Consider the following 21131-nt stretch of genomic DNA (forward strand, 5'->3'; position numbering starts at 1 on the left):
AATCTGTAGATACAAGTGTTTCTCTTTCTCAGTTTATGGACACAGGATGTGTCTCATGTTCGGCTCAAAACCTCCAGAAATCCTTCATGAGCTGCAAAGGTCACACTAACACTGATTTTTGCAGGTGCTGGGCTTTAGGTAGTGGCCATTCAAATCAGAGGATTGAATGACCACTGCCATTAAATTAGAATTATTTACTCTGAATCAACTGGATTTAGTCATAGGATCTGACAACCAAATGTAAGGAGTTGGTTCTGCTTTCTGATTGGATAATTGTTTTGAGGATCAAATCACCAAATGACAACATCCACAACTTGGCCATAATGTCCAATGTTTTTGAGATCAAGCATAAATTAACATTACAATTGTAATCAGTAAAAGCTATGTTAGATATGAACATGTTTACTTAATATTATAGAGCCCAGATAGGTCATGTTTACATAGATACCAAAAATTCTACCCTACCTTTACTTTTATGGCGAAGCTTTTTTCTCTCAAATGTTACAGTTTTTTCGAAAGTTATGTTGCTGACAAAAGTAGTCTATGAGGTTTATGTAGTTTATGTATGCATTTTCAGTGAGAAAGCAACATAATACTCATGTACATTTTGGCACATTCCACAAGATAAAAACATATTCCAGACTTAAACCAGAACTAGAACAAGACCAAACCAAGTCCACATCAGGAATAACGGCTCAAACCAGAACCAATCCAAGAAAACAGTCCCAGATCTGACTCTAGACAAGTTCTTGACACGTGACTCAAAGCATGTTAAAAGAAGCCCATGGATCTCTGCCATTTACATATGAAATGGAGGGTGGTATTAAACCATTTGTAAACGTCCATCTTTGCATGGACGTTTACAAGTCTCCTTGTTGTTGACGTGCCTCTCCGGAGGATGTGAGGAGGCGTGTGTTTGCTGCTGTTTGTTTTTACTGTTGCAGATGTGCTTATATGTGACTCACCACCGTCATGTGCTCCAGATCCTTCACAGCCGTCCTCATCATCGCACTCGTCTCCGCTGCCATTCTCGGCTCTCCCACCGGGTGATCTTCCTTCAACAGTCTCCTCTTCTCTCACGGTGGGCTTCATGGTCCAGCCAAGCTCTGCTACCAGCTCCTGGATACAGCAAAAAAGAAGAGAGATTGTAAATTTGCAATAGTTGTATACAAAAGTATTCAACTACAAAGAAAGTACGGTTTAGGTTCGAACCGTGGATAGACAAAGGTGATGTAGAAATAGATCTAGCTCAATCCATAATTTGCCCTGAATGAAGGATTGCGCAGGCCAAAAATAAAATAAAATTGGATCAAGTCCATTTGTCACTATCACTAATTTCCCCAGTGACTATCTACACCCCTTTATATACAACACAATAATGGGCACTGCCATTTAGTTTTCTTATATTAATAGAAGTATCATCATCTTTTCTTTTTTTTTACAAACTAAACTTTTTGTGTCACCTTTAATGTAATTATTGTATGTTTATACAAAGCAAACTTATTTAGTCATGTATAATATGTAAATAAAGGATATGTTCTCACTGACCTGCTAGAACATATATAATATGAAAAAAGTCACAAATAAAAATATGTATGCAAATATTCATTTCAGGACAGGAATATTAAAACAAATCAATTCAGTTAATTTATTGACTAAATGTATTTTTCTTTCCTGGAATTCTTTGCTATTTCTGGCTCATTACTTTCCATTGCAACACGTAAACAATGCACACGCCCACAAACAAAACATGACACACTGCACATAATCAGAGCAATCCCACACAGGTCGCAGTGGAGGCAGAGGCTAATGGGGGTCGCTCTATTTATGTTGAATCCATATCACACACTGCTCACTTAACTCACACTGTGGATGCTGGGGCACGTCACTTTAACTAATCTGTAGCTAGTTTTGGTTTCTGCTAATGAAGTTTTGCTCTCCGGGTGCGGTGAGCAAAAAAATATTAGGTTTCTACGGTGACAGGGGCTTATAATTGGTACAGCGAATGATAAATGTGCACTGGGGATAGTGAGATACTACAGGTGATACATAAACTCAAGCTGAGAATAGAGATAAGGCAAAAAGCACAAAGTCTGAAATAGGTGCTGTTTTTTATAGCCATAAAAATAAGTGTTGAAAACTAAGGTAAGCTCTAAATGCTCCTATGCTCCTAACACTCCAGTGTATCACATTTAAATAGTATATCATAATATTGAAATGTGCAAGAACAGGCCTTTGTTATGATATGACATGATTTTTTTCACAGTCTGCTCTATCTGAGACAGGAGATCACTGCCACCATGTAGTTTAAGATAAGATAAGATATTCCTTTATTGTCCACACATGGGGAAATTTCATTGATGCAACGCAGGTAGATACAGAGGTAGATACACAAGAAAAGAACAAATCACTTATAGGAAGTTTGAAAAACACTCTCAGTATAAGATGTGCTTAAAAATGTAATGTAATTTATAATTCAGGATTATTAGTTTTTTTTTTTAGAACAATATAGTGAGATTTTCTAAATAAAAATAGATATTTCAATTAAAGGTCCTTTTGTATGAGTTAAATCTGTATGGCCTGGATAACGATTACAATTATGTACTTTTAGTCGACTAGACAAACTTAGTAAATTCATTGTTGCAGCCCTACTTCTTAGCATAGAAAGTGTTGGTATTATATTTTGGGCCCTGCATCAATATACATAATGCATTGTGAAGTTGATGGCAATACTAGTCCTACCTGTGTGAAAAGTACAGTTTCTAGTTGTGCAGAGAAGAGGAGGAGCGGACAGAGAAACACGGGGATCCAAGGTGACTGTGACATTTTGCTTTAAGGGACAGAATAGACTCACATTCACAGATATGTCATGATGTAGTTTTTTTGCGAGTAGTCACCCATGAAGTCATGTGGAAACAATTTTTGCCAAATGACATAAGAAAACTTTTGACCGTGTAATTTATTTAGGCTTGGAGGCAATGGATGTGTGAGAGTTATAAATGGGTTTCAAAGAGATGAGGAATGACCTCATTAATAACAAGTAAAAATGGAAAGTTTGAAAGTAAAAATTCTAAACCAATGTAAACAAACCATTAATTATTTTTGGCCGGTAAGGGGAAAGGGTCGAATCACTTGTTTTCCATGACCAACATTACACGTTTTTTGTGTCCCTGAAAGCTGTTAATGTGTATTTTGTTGATGACTGAAAAGCATGTCTGTAGTCCTGAATTGCTCTCTCCTTATGTTCCAACTCAAGAGATGAGGTCAAGAAATCAGCTGCTTTTAAATGTTCCAAAAACCCAAACTTTTTCTGTGAATGGTCCCAGTCATGGAACAATCACTAAACATTAGAGCTTTACAGTTGCTAAACTTTTTAAAATCATAATTTCTTTGCACTGGCTTTCAATAGCTAGGAGCTAGGTCACATTTTGTGTTTAATAAATGTTCTCGTTTTATTTTTAATAGCTTGTTCTCATTCATGTTTCAAGTCTGGCCAGAGTTGATCACAGAGTTATACACAATCCTAAACTCCTAAACCTCCTAACACCTTAAAGGTGGTATGGACGATTTTTTTCAGCAATATTTTTTATCATATTTCCTCGTGGCGTGGATAAATCATTTGTCCTGCCACGTATCAATCATAAAACGCACCTACCGCTCACCTGCAGCCGCGTGCGGTTCGTCCCCACGTTTCCACGTGCCTAAGCGCACAGATCTATCATAATATAGTTCCCTCGGTGTACGGGGCAAAATGAAGACGGAGAAAGACAGTTCGAGCTGACGCAGAAGTGGACAGAAATCTACGGTAGACGAGCGATGCGATGCGCTCCGTTGCGCTAATAAACAAACGCACGTGTGTGTTGTATCAGTCCACACGGGGGAGTGGCATGCGCACTTCCGCCTGCGTTCTCAAATCGCCGAAAAATCGTCCATACCGCCTTTAACCAAAACACGTTTCCTTAAACCTAACCTTAACCAAAACCCCTGTGCCTAAACTTAACCAAAACCCCTGTCCCTAAACTCAACCTTAACCAAAACAAGTTACCTTAAATCTAACCTTAACCAAAACCCCTGTCTCTAAACTTAACCTTAACCAAAACACCTGTCACTAAACCTAACTGTTACCAGTCTATCTTTAGTCTTTCTGTTCATTCTACCCACTCCTGCTCCTATCGAATGAGGCACAGTTTTCTAATTAAGTCCTTGAGCATGCTGTCACCTGCCTCCCCTGTACAAGCCGGATGATAAGTGTTGGGACCACTGACCTTTTCCATTACAGGACACACCACACGGGCTGATTAGAGCGCTTCGTGATTGGTTGACCATGTACATACCGATCTTAATTGCCAGGATATGCACGGGGCCTCCCTGATACAATCCCATTAGAGAGCGCCGCATGTCGAACCACAACCTGGAGCTGTAAAGGTCTAATTAAGATATAAGAAAGAATAGGACAGTGAAAGATAAAAGGAGCGACGGGCTAAGATGGGGAGATATTCAGACCTCCACAAAATGGCTGAAGACTTGATTGATATTCAGAGATTGTTCCCCGTGCCCTCTTTTATATGTAGCTCCTCCTTTAATCTATGCTGGGATCTAAATGGCACACACGATCGCAGTGAATAATAATTAATAACTGGGGCGCATTCATGTGTTTGATGCAGATTAATGATTCTCTGATGAAAAACAAGGCCCATGACCTTGCAATATTGTTTACGATTTAAGTGTTAATGGGAGAAAAGTATTGAGGGAAAATGTTTGATTGGCCTCAATGAAAAATAACCATATAATTAGGCCTGTCAATATATTATTTGGGGACTCATCATTTATCATATCTACAATTTCAGCTGTAGATTGTGGCATAAGTAACGTCTATGACTTCTATGACTAAATATAGACAATGACTAAATATAGATAATATAGACTAAATACATAACAATAAAAAGTAACAATAAAAACAATAAAAAGTAAATAATTGAGTTTCATTCTGCCATTTACAAAAAATTAAAATATATTAAAAACTTCCATTTGTGGTAGTTAGAAAAACCTATGATATTGACTTGAAATAAAAGATTTCAATAAATTGCAGCATGAAAGCTGTAAATGTGTCTGTGATGAATCATGAGCATTCAATGATTTACAGCCCTGAACTTTTAACCTGAGGCACAATTTTTATCCTTCCATTACTTTCCATTTTGTGCCTTTCATGATTTAATTCACCACATGATCATCTCTTGTTCTTTTTCTTAACACACACACTCTCTTCTCTTTCACTAAAATTATGTCACACCCGAATTGAAGGATCAAATATTATATTGAATATCATTGCATCCCTACTAGATTATGACACAATTTAAGACGCTGGCTCACTCATCCCTACACTCGCCTGTATCCACAGTATACACTTAAAACTAGTGTAGTTGTCTCATGACTTCAATTAGTTTTAGACCACCTAAAAAATCCAGGACAATAACAGTTGAAGAAGGAGCTGAGTCCCTTGATTTACCGGTCAATCTACGTTCCTACCCTCACCTATGGTCAGGAGCTTTGGGCAATGACCGAAAGGACAAGATCGCGGATACAAGGGGTCGAAATTAGCTCCTCTGCATGGTTGCTGGACGCTCCTTTAGACATAGGGTGAGGAGCTCAGTCACACGGGAGGAACTCGGCGTAGAGCTGCTGCTCCTCCACATCAAGAGGAGAGAGAGAGCTGAGGTGAAAAGAAAGTGTCTATGCAGGCCACCGTCTTCATAGATATATCCTATAGTCCTCAAAATGTGGCCTGTAAAGAGGCAACTGGAAACCACCGTTTGGTTCACACAGTGGGCTATTAGCATTTGTGTTAGCATGTGTTTGTGTGCATGTTATCATGTTTGGACACGGGAGCTTCACTGTTCATTAAATCAAGGACTAATGCATAGGTTACATAGAATTAATGGGCCTGGGAAAGTAAGCCTCATACATAAACGATTTAGCCTTGTGTGCGGCTGTGTAGCGCGTGAGTGCATACAATGCGGGGAATACTGAACGTGCATTTCCTCCATTTAAACATGATTAATGGACTCAACAGCAAAATTAGACTGAACGCGAAACAAGCCAACACAGCAGAAATTAAACCAAGCATGTCTCATCTTAAGCGTGTTTTTCTATGCAAATATTACCTTACTAATGACGTTTACTAACTGTGCTAGTTAATCTCTAATTTACATGTGAAACAATTACTTATAAAAGAAGAGTAAAGTCTAATGCATATAAATTAGTCTAGGAGAAATTAAGCTAAAAACAAAACAAAGGACTTTTTGGAAGTGATAAGAAAGGATAGGGTTAGAATCGGAGGAACAGTTCATGTTGGTTTAGCTTGTACTGCAAGTCGAATTTAGTTAATGCTTATTTTTAAGTTTTTAATTGTACTTCCTGGTTGGGCATGAGCAGCGGATGTGACAAAGTAGAAGTAATTCCATAACTGTAGCAACTATAGTGTAAACAAGGGTCAAAGCTCATATAGTTTACACAACATTTGACAGATACATGAATATATGGCAACACGTTTTGTCAAATTAATATTTAAACAACGACTGCATTGAAACTAGAAGCTCTAATTCCAGCTATTTACCACGTTTCCTCACAAACTGCCACTTGACTGTTGTTAAACACTAGCACAATAAGACTTATAATAACTAGAAATGTTCACTTTAGAGACTTTAGTAGAGACTTAACTCAATAAAACACAATTAAATATATGTTGTTTTCATAAATACACTTGTCAGGGTGCCAAATGCTGCAATGTTATTTTGGTGTTTAGTTGTATTATCAAGAACATATGGGCATTGCCAGGCAGAGACACCATACGCCTCGCTTCTGTCTTTTTGCCTTGTTTGTTAGCTCGCTGGCTCCCACACACTATGTATTTCTCTTCTGGCTTCCTGTTTGTTACTGGCCTGGCTCAGTCTGACTGTTTAGCTGACAGCTCTCACTGAATCCCAAACAGCACGGTCCTCATCACAAATAATGAATCAGCACAAGCAATGAGCGTGATATATTAATATTCTCTGAGCTAGTCAAAGGGCACACACCAACACAAGTTAAGTTTCCATGCTTTGTGGGGGCATTGCACTGACTTATATTCATTTCCTGCAGACTGATCCTTACTATGGCAAGACAATGTCTCTGTTACTGATGTTTATGTGTGTATGTGGTCTGGAGAGGGTCTGTGTGATGTTCTGGACTAGAGTGACCGATTTGTTGGACGTGAAACATAATTTGATGCTGCTGAGAGAAAGGGATGTGAATGATGTTTGTACAGAACTTTTATGATGGTCTGGTCATTCTAGTGCCATTTCCCAGGAATGATTGTATGGACTCTAACATCATCCTGCCCAAGGACCACAGGTGGAAATGAGGGGATGTGGAAAGCAGAGCTGGTTTGTTCTTTGTTCAGTCCTAGTCTTAGTTTGGATGGCCAATTGCAGAGCAATGTCGGTAAAGTGTTTTGTATTTTATCTTTCCATAAAATCTAGCAGTAGATTTATATCTTTTAACATAGATTTAGTGTTGGGGATATTATGAGCGACCCCAAATGATGTTAAAGTGTTGGCGTGTTGTGCACTTCTGGCCCAGAGAGCACGGCCCTCTGAATCTGTCCCTCATTAAGAAGTAAAGCCTTGCTCTAAACCATGTTCTTGATCTAATATTGAAAGATTTGCCTCATAGGGATCTGTTTTTGATCCTCACAAAGCAAAATGGCCATGTGAAATGAAACAGCTCTTCAGTCCCCACAATGTGATGAAAACTCGCTCACACACACATTATATTTTACCATATGCAGCTTTGACTTCAAGAGCGGATAAATCCTGGTTTATGTTTGAAATAATTATTTTTTTATTGCGTGTGATTATCAGCGTCTGTTCGAAGTGCTGACATTTTAGTTTATTGAACGAAGCACTTCACACTGAGTGAGAGCAGATGATAAGAGCTAAAGAGGCAAAGGCATAAACCTAGATACACAATCTGAGACTTAATTACATAAGGCAACAAACAATAATAGCTTGTTGTACTTATACTCAATTTTATATTATACAATAACCAATATGGCTGGTTTAAGAACTTGACTTGAGGCGCTAATATGAGAACATGGAGATGTTCTGGTTGTGCTTGTGATGTTCCACAGTTTCAGTTGATTCTCTTTGCTGTTGCTTTAATGAATTAATTACTGTCTTGCCTAAGAACACAATGACTGTGGCACCTTATGTTCCAGTGGTCTCCCATCCAAGTACTGACCAGGCCCTGACTCGCTTAGCCCCTGAAATCCGACGGGATCAGGCATTGACAAGTAGGTATGGCCATATATAGCTTTGTAAAGAGAAATGTATTTTAAAGAGAATGACTTATTCTAAATTAATTTCAATAATAAATATTATGCATCATTTGTATTGCTATTGGCCTTTAAACATGCTCTTGACATTAGGAATTGACTTTGGTCTCCATCTACTGCTTGCAGAGGGAATTACATAGATGAGATAAACAAAAGCTAGCTTTCCCTCAACATGCTAATGAAGCAGTTGCTAGGATCATGATTTGATGGCAGAAAAGCTCAGCGTTCAGAGTCTGGTGATGATGTATGGCGCTCGGATGGAAAGGACTTTCAGTGTGCTGCCCGGTGGTCGAGCGGCCTAGGCACAGCACACGTATGCCAGGCTCCAAGACTCCGACGATTTACTGCATTCCCTCTCTCTCACCCCCCATTTCACCCTGCCCTCTCCTGTCTAATAAAGCCTTCGGGCCACAAAAATCTAAAAAATTAAAAAAGGAAAGGACTTTCGAAACAAGATTTATCAAACTAGCGTGAATGCAACTCCAGGTAGGTTTTTGACATGAAAAGTATATTTTGCCTAATATATGTCCTTTCAGGGAATTACCAAGCAAAATTGAACTAAAGTTTACCAAAGAATCTTTAAAAGGATTAAGAGTTCATAATTCAATTGCTAAGGGAGTTGCAATAGTAAGAACATAAAGTACTGTAAATCAGGTATCATAAATGTTTTGCAGATCTGTCATACCTGTGTTATCTGCTCCAGTCTGTGCTTGGCCCCCTTCAGGACAGGGTCGGAATAGCGGACAGTCATCTCCGGGTTCTCCCTCTGGGCTTTCACACTGCTACCAACAACTCGACCTGCGTAGCTGCACAAAGACACAACAAGACACACACAGTTCAGTACTCAGTGTCCCAGATACTGTATGTGCGTAGTGACCTACTTTTCCCACAGCTACTACTATACAATTAAACAAGTTCCTTAGAAATTCAAACCGCACGTCTGGATACAGTTTCAATTAGACCTACACCAGGCTTAAAAACATGATTCGACCATTAATAGGGGTCATGTTTTGGCTTGCAGATATTAATTTAACGGAAAAAAGTTGTAAAAGTTGTCCTCTAGCTTACTTAAAATATCCCATGGCAAATTACTCTCGATGATCACCCAAAGTACACCCAAGGTACTGTAGGTGACTCTATTTCTAGCAACAAAAAGGTTACTGCATCAGGTCTAGTCTATGAGAATGTTCTAATAAGATATAACAAAAATGAACTTTACACATTTTCTAGTGGAGGGCCTGCTTATACTGATCTGACAAAGCTCAAGATCATCGAAAACTGTTTAGGAAAGGCCACATTTTGTCCGGTTAATGTGATTTTTTTTCGAATCCATCAGTCTAGTTTTAATACGAGCTTGTGTATCGACTACTATCTGATTTTTGATACTTTTGACCACCCTAGTGAAGAGCCTACTCCACTCACATTAAGAATGCATGTTTTCAAGGTCTTTTTGAGCAATAAAATCACTACCAGATAGACACATTTAAGGCCATACTGCAAAACATTCCAGGGAAAGCAATAACATGTCCATGGAGACAATTAAAAAAGATACACAATGCACCTTTGAATAAATTGTGGGTAAAGACATTGAATCTGAACTGTTACCATAGTGAGCCATTAAAAATGAAATGTTATGTTATATTCCTGGAAACATTCTTATAATGTTGCATAAAACAGGAAGCTGAAAACCCATGAATGCAGTATGTTTACAAAGCACAAGGGCGGGTCCAATAATAAAACATGGAACGGGAAAATATTGTGTCATATTTATCAGCTTTCCGAGAGCAAACCAGACGGCAAAACAGTCATCATTTTCATTTCAAACCGCCCAGTCCACACCCTGTGACACAAAAACATGTCTACAGCAGCAGCACGGGAAAGAAGAATCAGTGAAGCGCGGTGTATGTGAACCAAACACCAAAAACCTAACCTGCCAAGTGGTGATGCAGCAAAGTGTGCGGAGCCATGACAGTCTACCATGAGATCCCGGCAGTAACTCTCTGATGTAAAAGTCAAGCAATAAATCAGTTCTAATGTGCATTTTGTTCCCACTCAGATTAACTTTTAATGGAGGGGAATGTAATAAAAGTTAGTAAAGGTTTATAAAATATTCAACAAATATTCTAGCCTGAAGAGGAGGTTCTGTCGGCTCTACACTTACATAACGTTTCATAGTTGCTGTGAAATATGTTCCTCTGTTCAACTATTATTCAGGCAGAATGAAGATCAAAGCCAAATGCAAACAGCGCACAAATGAGTCAATAAATGAAAACAGAAAATGAAAGGGAGTAATTATTTTGTCACGGTATAAAACAAATGACTAATGCGCTAAAAGGTAACTATACAAACAATAACATCCTTTTTGTATTGACCCAATCATGAAATCCAGTTACAAATATTTTATTGTACAATACAAAATTACTTAAAACTATGAGAATAGTTCGAGGGTAATCGCCTTTTCAACAACAATATGGATAGTATAATCCACATCCGCATAATTTTGTAAAAGATCACGATTTTTCTGACAAATTGCGATTGTTTTAAAATCAAGATTCCTGAGCCTATTAGCAGTAATATCTGAGAGAAGACCCATGCATTTCCCAACGGTTTGTAAAGGTTGAGACATCTAATCCGGGTACACCATATTCCTGCTAAAGTGATATTTTATATGATATTTTGTTGCTTGCAGTGAACATTCTATTGAACAAAACACTGTAGCAATCTCTGGGGTTTGGTCATTGCAATAATTCAAACTGCAATTTTGATTCAATTGCAATATAATGTGGCGAGGCAAGTTTATTTGTAGAGCACAATTTGTACACAAGGCAATTCAAAGTGCTTCATACAACAGGAAAAATGCTTTAAAATCACAAAACAGATAAAGACAGAAAAGAGAAGAGTGCAAATAACATCCTTTCAGTCATATGCACAACTAAACAAAATTGTTTTAGCCTAGATTTGAACATTGTCAGAGTAGAACCCTGTCTTAGATCTTCAGGAAGACTGTTCCAGATTTTAGCTGCATCAAACTGACACTCAGATTCCACATGTTTAGTCCTGACTCTGGCACCAGCAGGAGGCCGGTCCATGTTTAGTCCTGACTCTGGCACCAGCAGGAGGCCGGTCCATGTTTAGTCCTGACTCTGAGCACCAGCAGGAGGCCGGTCCATGTTTAGTCCTGACTCTGGCACCAGCAGGAGGCCGGTCCATGTTTAGTCCTGACTCTGGCACCAGCAGGAGGCCGGTCCATGTTTAGTCCTGACTCTGGCACCAGCAGGAGGCCGGTCCCTGAGGTCGTCAGAGTCTGAGATGGTTCATATGGTACTAACATGTCTGAGATGTACTTTGGTACTAGGCCATGGAGAGACTTGTACACAAGCAGAGCTGGTTTAAAGTCTCTTCTCTGAGCCACAGGAGCCAGTGCAGAGACCTGAGAACAGGACTAATGTGCTCATACTTCCTGGTTCTAGTCAGGACCCGAGCAGCAGCGTTCTGGATGTACTGCAGCTGTTTACAGCTCGTTTGGAGAGGCCAGTGAGCAGTTACAGTAGTCTAATCTACTGGAGACATGCATGGATAAGTCCATTATTACCCCCAGATTTCTAACTTCATAGAAAGAGACTTGCGCTGACTGCTAACACTTTGTCTTTTTTTCTGTGGACCAAAGTCACCGATCTCGAGTTCCACACACTGATCTGATGGATGCAGTGACAGAGTGAATCAACTGCTGTCAGTTAAACATAGATCTGAGTGTCGTCTGCATAATTATGATAGGCTCCCTTGAGGCTCCCCACAGTTCAGGGGCATGGGCTGAGACAGGGTTACCAATTTCAACAAAGTACTTCCTGTATTCCAGATAGGACTGTGCCTGTGATGCCCACCCAGTTCTCTTGTCTCTGTAAGAGGATACAGTGATGGACAGTGTCAAAAGTAGGACTCAGCTCACTGAGACTTTGCCCGTGTCAGTGTTCAGGCAGTGTTCTTCTTTGCAAGAGAGAATCAGTGAGCTGTTGGTAAACAACCTTTTCGAGGACTCTACCTAAAAATGGCAGATTAGAGATGGGGCGGTAATTACTCAGTACTGCGGCATCAAGACTGCTCTTCTTTAGGAGAGGCTTTATGACTGCAGTTTTCAGAGACAATGGGAATGTTCCATATTGAAGCAACATGTTAAAGTCGCAATGGACGATTTTTCGGCAATTTGAGAACGCAGGCGGAAGTGCGCATGCGCACTCCCCTGTGTGGACTGATACAACACACACGTGCGTTTGTATATCAGCGCGACGGATCGCATCGCATCTCTCGTCTCCCGTAAATTTCCGTCTACTTCTGTGTCAGCTCGAACTGTCTTTCTCCGTCTTCATTTTGCCCCGTACACTGAGGGAACTATACTATGATAGATCAATGCGCTTAAACACACGGAAACGTGGGACGAGCCGCTCGCGGCTGTAGGTGAACGATAGGTGCATTTTATGATTGATACGTGGCAGGACTAATCGGCAGTCCACGCCACGAGGAAATAAGACTCAGATTTGGGCCAAAAAAATCGTCCATTCAACCTTTAACTATGTGAGTGAGTGGTGCTAACAACCAGACTTTAGAAATCTGGTGCAGATAAGCAATTATTATTTTTCTTAACTGGACTGGGCATATCTAGTCAGTGATCTAACCAAAACATTTAACAATACACTGTTGTTAACATATATGAAATGTTAATTCCTGCCCCTAACTGGCCTGACCATAAGCCATTTCAAAGAGGAACGTTTTAAGCCTGGTCTTAAATGAAGAGACTGTGTCGGCATCTTTAACAGGGACAGGAGCTGATTCCATAACACAGGAGCTTGGTAGCTGGACACTCTACCTCCCACTGTGCTTTTAGAGACTCTTGTGACCACCAGAAGGCCAGCGTTTTGAGAGCGAAAAGCTCTGTTTGGATGATATGGTACTATAGCATCAATATGTACTTAGAAAAATCAATCTTCAACTCTGGATTTTACTAGTGGGTGGTTTATTTGACATATCCCTTTACGCTCCACTGGAAGTTAGAATCGTAGCTGTGACAAAATGAACACTTAAAGACCAGAAATCCCTGGCTTCTCTTAAAGTTAGCTTGTCAAAAACACTAATCCCGGTTCAAAAAAGCAGACTTGTTATTGTCTGTGCAGATTGTACAAGGCTGTGTCAAATACATTGCCATGGAAACTGCTGCTACATTGATCACCAGAAAGAGGTAATAGTAAAAAGATTAGTGTGTTGCAAAGATGAGCATGGGACAAAACTAGATGAAATAAATACATTTGTGCACTAGATTAAACCCACAATACTGTGATGTCATGGGGTGTTCAACATTTCTGAAGCTGCATGAATTGAAATAATATACTTGGATAAATGTAGGTCTGATTTGGACTTTTTGAGCCACTACAATTATATTTTGGCTTGCTGTCGATATTGATATATATAGAAAATCAATAGTAAGGCCCACAAATCTATCTTAAATTGAACTAAAGTCAAACTAACTTTTCCCTTTAGTAAATGCCGTATTTTCCAGATTATAAGTTGCACAAGCCCAAAAAATGCATAATAGAGAAGAAATAAACACATATAAGTCGCACTGGAGTATAAATCGATATTTATTTGATAAAATCCCAAGACCAAGAACAGACATATCTTGAAATGCAATTTAAAATAATAACAGATTAGATAACATGGTGAATAGCTGTACATATGCTAACGCTAACACCTTCAGCTACATGACTCACAGACAACGAACTGTGGTAAGTGTCTGGTATGTTAACATAACATATTAACAGTTATTCAGATAACTATAGCATAAAGAACATGCTAACAAGTTTACCAAAGCATCAGTTTTACCCCAAATCACTAAATCCATTGAATTCTTCTTCCTCTGTGTCACTTCTAAACAACTCCACAAACTCCAGAGGTAGAGGAAGTGCAGATTCTTCTTCTGCGTCGCTTGGAGCCTAGAGCGCCCTCTTGCGGTTGCCAGTGTGAAAATAACGAAAACTATCATGTAAATCGCTCTGGAGTATAAGTCGCACCCCGTCAAAAACTATGAGAAAAAGGCTAGTCTAGTCCAGAAAATTGTTTGTTTTTTTTTGTGGCATGATTGTGTAAACATTCAGGCACTTTCTACCCTAATTATTAATTTATTACTTACTTTATCAGTTTGGGCACACACAGACATTTCATTGTTTTTACAGCTAAAACAAGCCTCTTCCAATCCAATTCCACTGCCACATCAGTTCCATCAGTCTCAGCAGCCCCTCTTGCACAATTTCTTCTCAACATTGCTGATTTATTAGTCTGTCTGATAGAGTTTTTCATAAATAAACATAAAAATACATATCACGATGCTACAAAGCAACATTTTGAAAGCTGGAAATACAAAAAAACAAAGCTAGAGAGAGGGGGAATGAATGAATAAACAATTAAATGTGCTCGATTAAAAACCAGAGTGAGCTCCGGGGGAAATTCCAGGATTCCTCTGACTCCAGCGCAGATTTCAGGGATCATTGACAGCAGCAAGAAAAACACAGGCGTCACACAGATCTGGCAAAACATCACACTCACTCGCATGTATTCTGGCATAAAGGTTGTTTTCTTTGTCATCATTACGACTGGGAATTTTCTCTGAGTAACAATAAGCTAATTGTAGCACTCAGTAACTCCACCAAAACAGCCCACAGCCATGTTGACGGTTACATCTGACTAAGATAAGTATGACAGATTTAGATAGAAATCAATGTATTAGTGTCATTTGTCACAGTATTTACAGCTGATTTATGAGAACAGTAATAGTCAAGTAAAGCAATTATGATAAATACTTTGTTGTTTGTTATTTTGGGCTTTCGGCCTAGAAACAAGGTGAGATAAAGGGTAAGAACATCGATCAAAGTTATTGGATTACTCATACCACATTTTAGCAGATATATAACATTTTTGAGCTACTGTTTGGTGGAATTGATAGTAGTTTTTTTTAATCAAACATAATGGAGCAAAACCAGACCCTCTGTATACTTGGAAAACGCCAGAAAAATGCTAGAAAAAATAATAATACAATTTTACAAATATTCTTTCAAAGCATAAATCAGAAAGTTGTACAAATCGGAAAATTGTTGAGCTAAAACAATATTGCATGCATTATGAATGAGTGATAGTGTCAGTAAATGATTTTGTTGGCAGCATATGTTAGTATTTTCTCAAACAACAATCAAATCAAAAATGCAGTGTAAAATATTAATGTGTATGTAATATATATTTTTTTGTGGTTAGAAATTATCTCTAAATGCATTTAAGTAATATTGTTTTTTAGTCTGGGAAATGTTCATATGCCTGAGCGTGGGTGAAATGCAAACAAAACACCCGGCCCTCACCCTGACCTGAGAGAAACAAAACAATATGTAAATTACCTATTTTTCTAAACTCTGTCAATAATTCAAATGCTTGCTGGATTTCACAACTTTTCGAACTATTAAACTAAAACTGATAAACATATGGAGGTTACAAAAAAGGTAGAAGCTGGATTCCATAGAGATTTTACAGCAAAATGTGACATGGTCTCAAATTTTATGTTGTATGATGTTTCCTAAGTCTTTAATTGAAAGCCACAAGAAGTATTGACAATAGCACTTAGGTGGTTTATGAAGGATGTCACACCTGCAGTGCAAGACTGGTTTCTATGTATTTATATTTTTTCATTTAATGTATTTAATTTAAGTATTATTAGCCCCGAGCGCCACAAGCTGGCGAGAGGCCTATTAGTCTCGTAAGGCCGTGCAAAGCACGGCTGCGAAAGTGCGCGAAGCGCTTGCCCACTTCCAAACACTCACTAATGCACTCCTTCACTCACGCACGCCCCGTGCATACTAATTAGTAGTAGGAAAATGGAACATTACCGTTGTAAATGGGCGAAGCCCGTGCAAAAGTGCGCACTAAACGAGCACTTTACATTGGGATGACGACTATATACAGGGATGTAGAAAAAAGGAGAACACAATGAAACAAAACAAGACCAAACAGAGAACATCAGACACAAATCAAAACCAGTCGACAAAAAACAAAAAAAAAGTCACATAAACCAAACCAAATGTCCCTTTTAGTCCATAAACTGTCAAATTTGTCTATTTTCAATTTCTGGTTTCTATTAAACTTACTATCTATATCCATGGAGACAAGCATGTGACGCACCAGGCCCCATTACAGGTCAGATGTGTGCAGAGTTTATTTGTGTGAGCAATAAAGACTCCTATAATTGATTCAATTCAAGACAGATAGATATTAAACCTATCCCTCCAGAACCGCCATCAGAAAAGTTACATAGTGCACCTTTAAAGAAACAATTCACATGTGCTCTGGTAAACCTTGAAAATATGTTCAAACTCTAACTTATGTCAATGGTGGCAGCTTGAAGGTAGGGCATCTGACGTAAAAAGCTGCAACGCAAAAACATCTCCATGGAGACAAGCAAGTGGCAGAGACATCACCAGAAAAGTTCCAATGTGCAACTTTAAAACAAAAATGCTCATCATCTCATCATCATAATTCAAGAATGCATGCATGTAATTTTTAAATAGGTTATACAGGATGGATGTTATGTTATAGAAATAAACATCTTGTAATGTTATTTATGAAGTTACATTCTCCTGTGGACCGGTACATTAGTGTCTGGAGCTTTATTCCACCTTTGTGCACATTGCATTTTCGCTTTTACACATCCGTTTCCCTTCAAGGATCTTTGAGGTCATCCCAAATCAATTTCTGTTGAGTTTTCCCGTCAAATCGTCTCATTTGAGCCATAAATCAGAGAGTGCCAAGTCGGAGCACGGAAGGCCTTAACCTGTGAGCATCCATCTGCGTGTGAGCGATGGATGCACAGCGCTGGGCAATATCAAAGGAGCAACGCACGACACTCAAAAGCTGTGACAGAGATTTTCTTTTTTTTTTCTTTTTAAGATGTGAAAAAAAACAACAACAACAGAGGAAATAAATCAGACTTGTTGCTGTGGTCGCCCTTGGTTACTGACAAGATAATACGATTTTTTTTGTCTCCTTCCCCGCGGCGAACACTGAAGCGTCTGTTAGTGTTTCGCACCTTTACACAGTGAATGAAATGACTGCGGATAGCAATCAGATCTGAGGAGCGCTTGTAATTATGAGTCGCAAACTCGATCGAACGGGGAGCCGCATTCCTGTCAGGTTTATCAGGGCTGTGAGCAGACATCACCCGGGGCGACCACACCGGCACACTGCTGATGCACGGCGGTTCAGCTTTACGTACTGCGCCATTCATGCACTGTTCTGATGTAAGCAGCACGTTTGGAGAATCAGAACATAATGCAGATTGTTAATATAGCCAAATCTTTTACAAAGGAGTAGAGAAAAAAAAGAACAAAATCTACCGCCATCATTGTTTTAATACAAGTTTCATATGTATTTTTAAGTACATTCCAGTTAGAGGTGGGCAATATTACCAAAAATAAATACATTGATGTTTTTTTGCTTTCTGCATTATCTCAATAACAATATTCAGACAATATTTGGTGCCACTTTATACTAATTCCATCTTTATTAGCCTTAATAAATCCTGCACAAAGACTTAATTAATAATGAACACATGCTAATTAAGAATATTTAAGGCTAAGTAACTTTTTAATTAGGGGTTAGGAGTTGGGTAGGATAAGTAGCCTAAATCATTCCAAATTGGTTCATTAGTCTTTGTTCATGCTTTATTAAGACCAATAAAAGTGCAGTTATTCTTAAGTATATTTAACTTTTTAACAATGGATCCGAAATGTACTAACTGTGTCTTTAAATGTCTTTGATTGAGTTTCAAGTCTCAAAAAATGTAAATTATACTAGCTGTTTCCGACTCTGAGGTTATTTTTGAACACTTTTGATTGGGTTGGATGATATATTTAATAGTACTTCAAAACAACGATTGTGACGTTATGAATTTTCTAAAATATGTATCTCACACCACTAAATCCAATGCATTTTGTGTTGTCAAGTAGATTAATCCAGTCAAATATGTCATGGTTGATGCAATAAAGACATCATTTTAATGTGGTAAATATAAGCTGAAATATATCATTGGAATGAGACAGGATAAACTAACGTGATGTGGCTAGGTGCTTCCCTCTACTGGAGGAAACCCGCTATTACAACACAAGACAAGCGCTCTGAATCTCAAAGTGAGCAATTGTTGGACAAAATGTTATACCATATAATATAAAATAAACACACAAACAATGATAAGAAGAAGAAAAAAATCTGTCAGCTGCCAAAAATAAATAATAAAAAAATAAAACATAGCTGTGTAAGTATATTTGGATTACTAGTCAAATCTAACACTAAAAGGTTGGACAAAAAGTACATTTAGTGTTGCTTTTGGAGTTTGATTTTGGTGTTAACATGCACTACAATTACTAATAACATTAACTCTGCATATAGTTCATATCCTACAGGAAAGTTTAGTCTGAAACTAAAGCTGGAAGTGATGTCATAGACCGGTGGATTACACTACAACAGTAAGATAAAACGTGTAACCGGTGTTGAGTTTCACATTAACATTTCATGTACTTCTCTCTTTTGAGTAAATCCACTCAGTTGCTAAGTACAAGAAGTGATGCTTGTTGATGACAAATAGAAAATCATCAAATTGCCATCAAATTATTAGTGAAAAATATACAATTATGTTAGTGTACATTGCAATTATGGCTGGATTACTGAATTTAAAATGTAATATTAACGAATATAACTTTTAATATTGAACTTTTCCTGACTCATTACAATCTGTTCATAGTTTTTACATAATTGTCCAAAATAAATACCCATATACTGACCAATACTAAATCAAAACTAGACAGACAAGTATCAATAATGCTGAAAAACAACAACACATAAAGTCGACAAAACTGGACCTTTCCCTATGATCTATAGCAGAACCAAACGGCAAGAAACTTTTTATGTATTTGTACTTTCTTCTTATCATTGCGGTTTCAAAATCAGAATCAAGTATTACGCATTTCCCCTCATATTAAACATCATCGCTCGACTGTAAAATATTATGAGCCAATGAACATCTCGTTTATATCAGAGAGCGCCGTACTTTGTGCATAAATCTACTAAATCACTTAAGCATTGCCTTTAAGTATGTCATCAGTCAGTTTGCTCTCTTTCTCCCACAGACACAGACATTAGTGAGTGAAGTGGGTCAGAGATTGGGACTGAAAAGGAGGATGGAGTGATGAATGGGACGATGGCAGAACGATGGAAACTGTAAAGAGGTCAGAGAGGCACACACTGGCAACGCTCCAGGTCTCTGCTCAAAACATAATCTTCTATATCAAAACATAAGCTTGACTGATTGTTTGGTATATGTTCAAGTCGAGTTTATTACAAGGGATGGACAATATATCGGTTCTAATATTGGTACTGGCAGTAAATAGTTGCCCCAGTCTGTGTCTGCTCATGTGTCAGTCCCTGTTTGTTTTAGTTTAGTCTTTATTTGAAGGGACAATGTACAGAGATATTAAGCAAGTAAAAAAACAGATGTTCTGCACCAGATTATAGTTAGATAGCTCGACTCCATCTGCAGTCGCTGGTTTACTGGAATAATACACAATGCAATTACACGATCAACAATAAGAACAATTGACAAAGTCCACTCTCTGATTCTCACACAACATCAATCAGCAAGTATTTACACAAATATTTGTCTCATAGAATATACATTACCTACCATTTTTTGCTTTTTACTATTACAAATGTGTATTTTTTTAAGTGAATAAAAAAGTGAATAAAAAGGGAATTAGAAAAGCATTGAAACTAGAGGTGGCTCCTATCCCATATTAAAACCATCCATCCATCCATTTTCTACCGCTTGATCCCTTTCGGGGTCGCGGGTGACTGGAGCCTAGCACATGCATGTCTTTGGATGGTGGGAGGAAGCCGGAGAACCCGGAGAGAACCCACGGTAACACGGGGAGAACATGCAGACTCCACCCAGAGAGATCATGTGATGTTGGTCTGGTCCGGGAAACAAACCCATGATCTCCTTCTTGGGAGGCAAGAGCGCTAACCGCCTTTGCCACCGTGCACCCCAATTGAAACCATTATTTATTTTTTAAGTGAAAATATTTTATTGAGCCTTACCTTAGACACCAACAGATATTGGTTCTTGGACACAAAGACAATTATCAGATATATCGGCCCATCTCCATTCATAAACAACAATGTTAGACAGGCTAATTCGATAATATGAATGATCTGTTTCTTTTTAAATTAATGTGAATGGATTTTTTGGATAATAACATTGAAATATGCACAAACTAGATCAAACCATTCCATACTAGGGCATACTAACTGTTCATTGCCAACATCCAATCAGCCGCATGTGAGGTCAAAGAGATATTATTTAATCTGAATCGAATGCCTTCACTCTTAAGTCTGGTATCATTCCCTGCATTTGCTCCAGAGTCAGCGTAGATCACCGGTCATCACAAACTATGACAAACCAAAGCAGTTTTGAGTTGACCCCTTGAGAGCAACACCACAGCCTTGTTAGGAGCAGTACCATGTATACATGTTACTAAGTGTTCTCCTTAGTTTATTGACATTAGTTCAGTGCAGACTTAGCACATAGATTGTATGCGCATATGCAAATGCTAATAACCAACATTATAAATCATTACATATATACAGTGTACAGCTATTTATCACACCAAAAATATAGCGGGCA

The 21131-nt window shown here is 38.4% G+C and overlaps 1 protein-coding gene across 1 annotated transcript in view; it reads right to left on the reverse strand.

Annotated features, from left to right (window-relative positions):
• Positions 1 to 21131, reverse strand: part of gpc5b (glypican 5b) — a 57013-nt gene that overhangs the window by 25743 nt on the left and 10139 nt on the right. The window contains exons 8-9 of the mRNA XM_072438767.1: positions 9057 to 9177; positions 966 to 1119 (exon numbers count right to left, since the gene is read on the reverse strand). Of these exons, the coding sequence (XP_072294868.1) occupies positions 966 to 1119; positions 9057 to 9177 (275 nt within the window). The remainder of the gene's footprint in view (positions 1 to 965; positions 1120 to 9056; positions 9178 to 21131) is intronic.

This window comes from Eucyclogobius newberryi, unplaced genomic scaffold (genome assembly GCF_026437365.1).
Source record: "Eucyclogobius newberryi isolate DKJ021-1_F unplaced genomic scaffold, fEucNew1.0.hap1 SCAF_9, whole genome shotgun sequence".
NCBI lineage: Eukaryota > Metazoa > Chordata > Actinopteri > Gobiiformes > Gobiidae > Eucyclogobius > Eucyclogobius newberryi.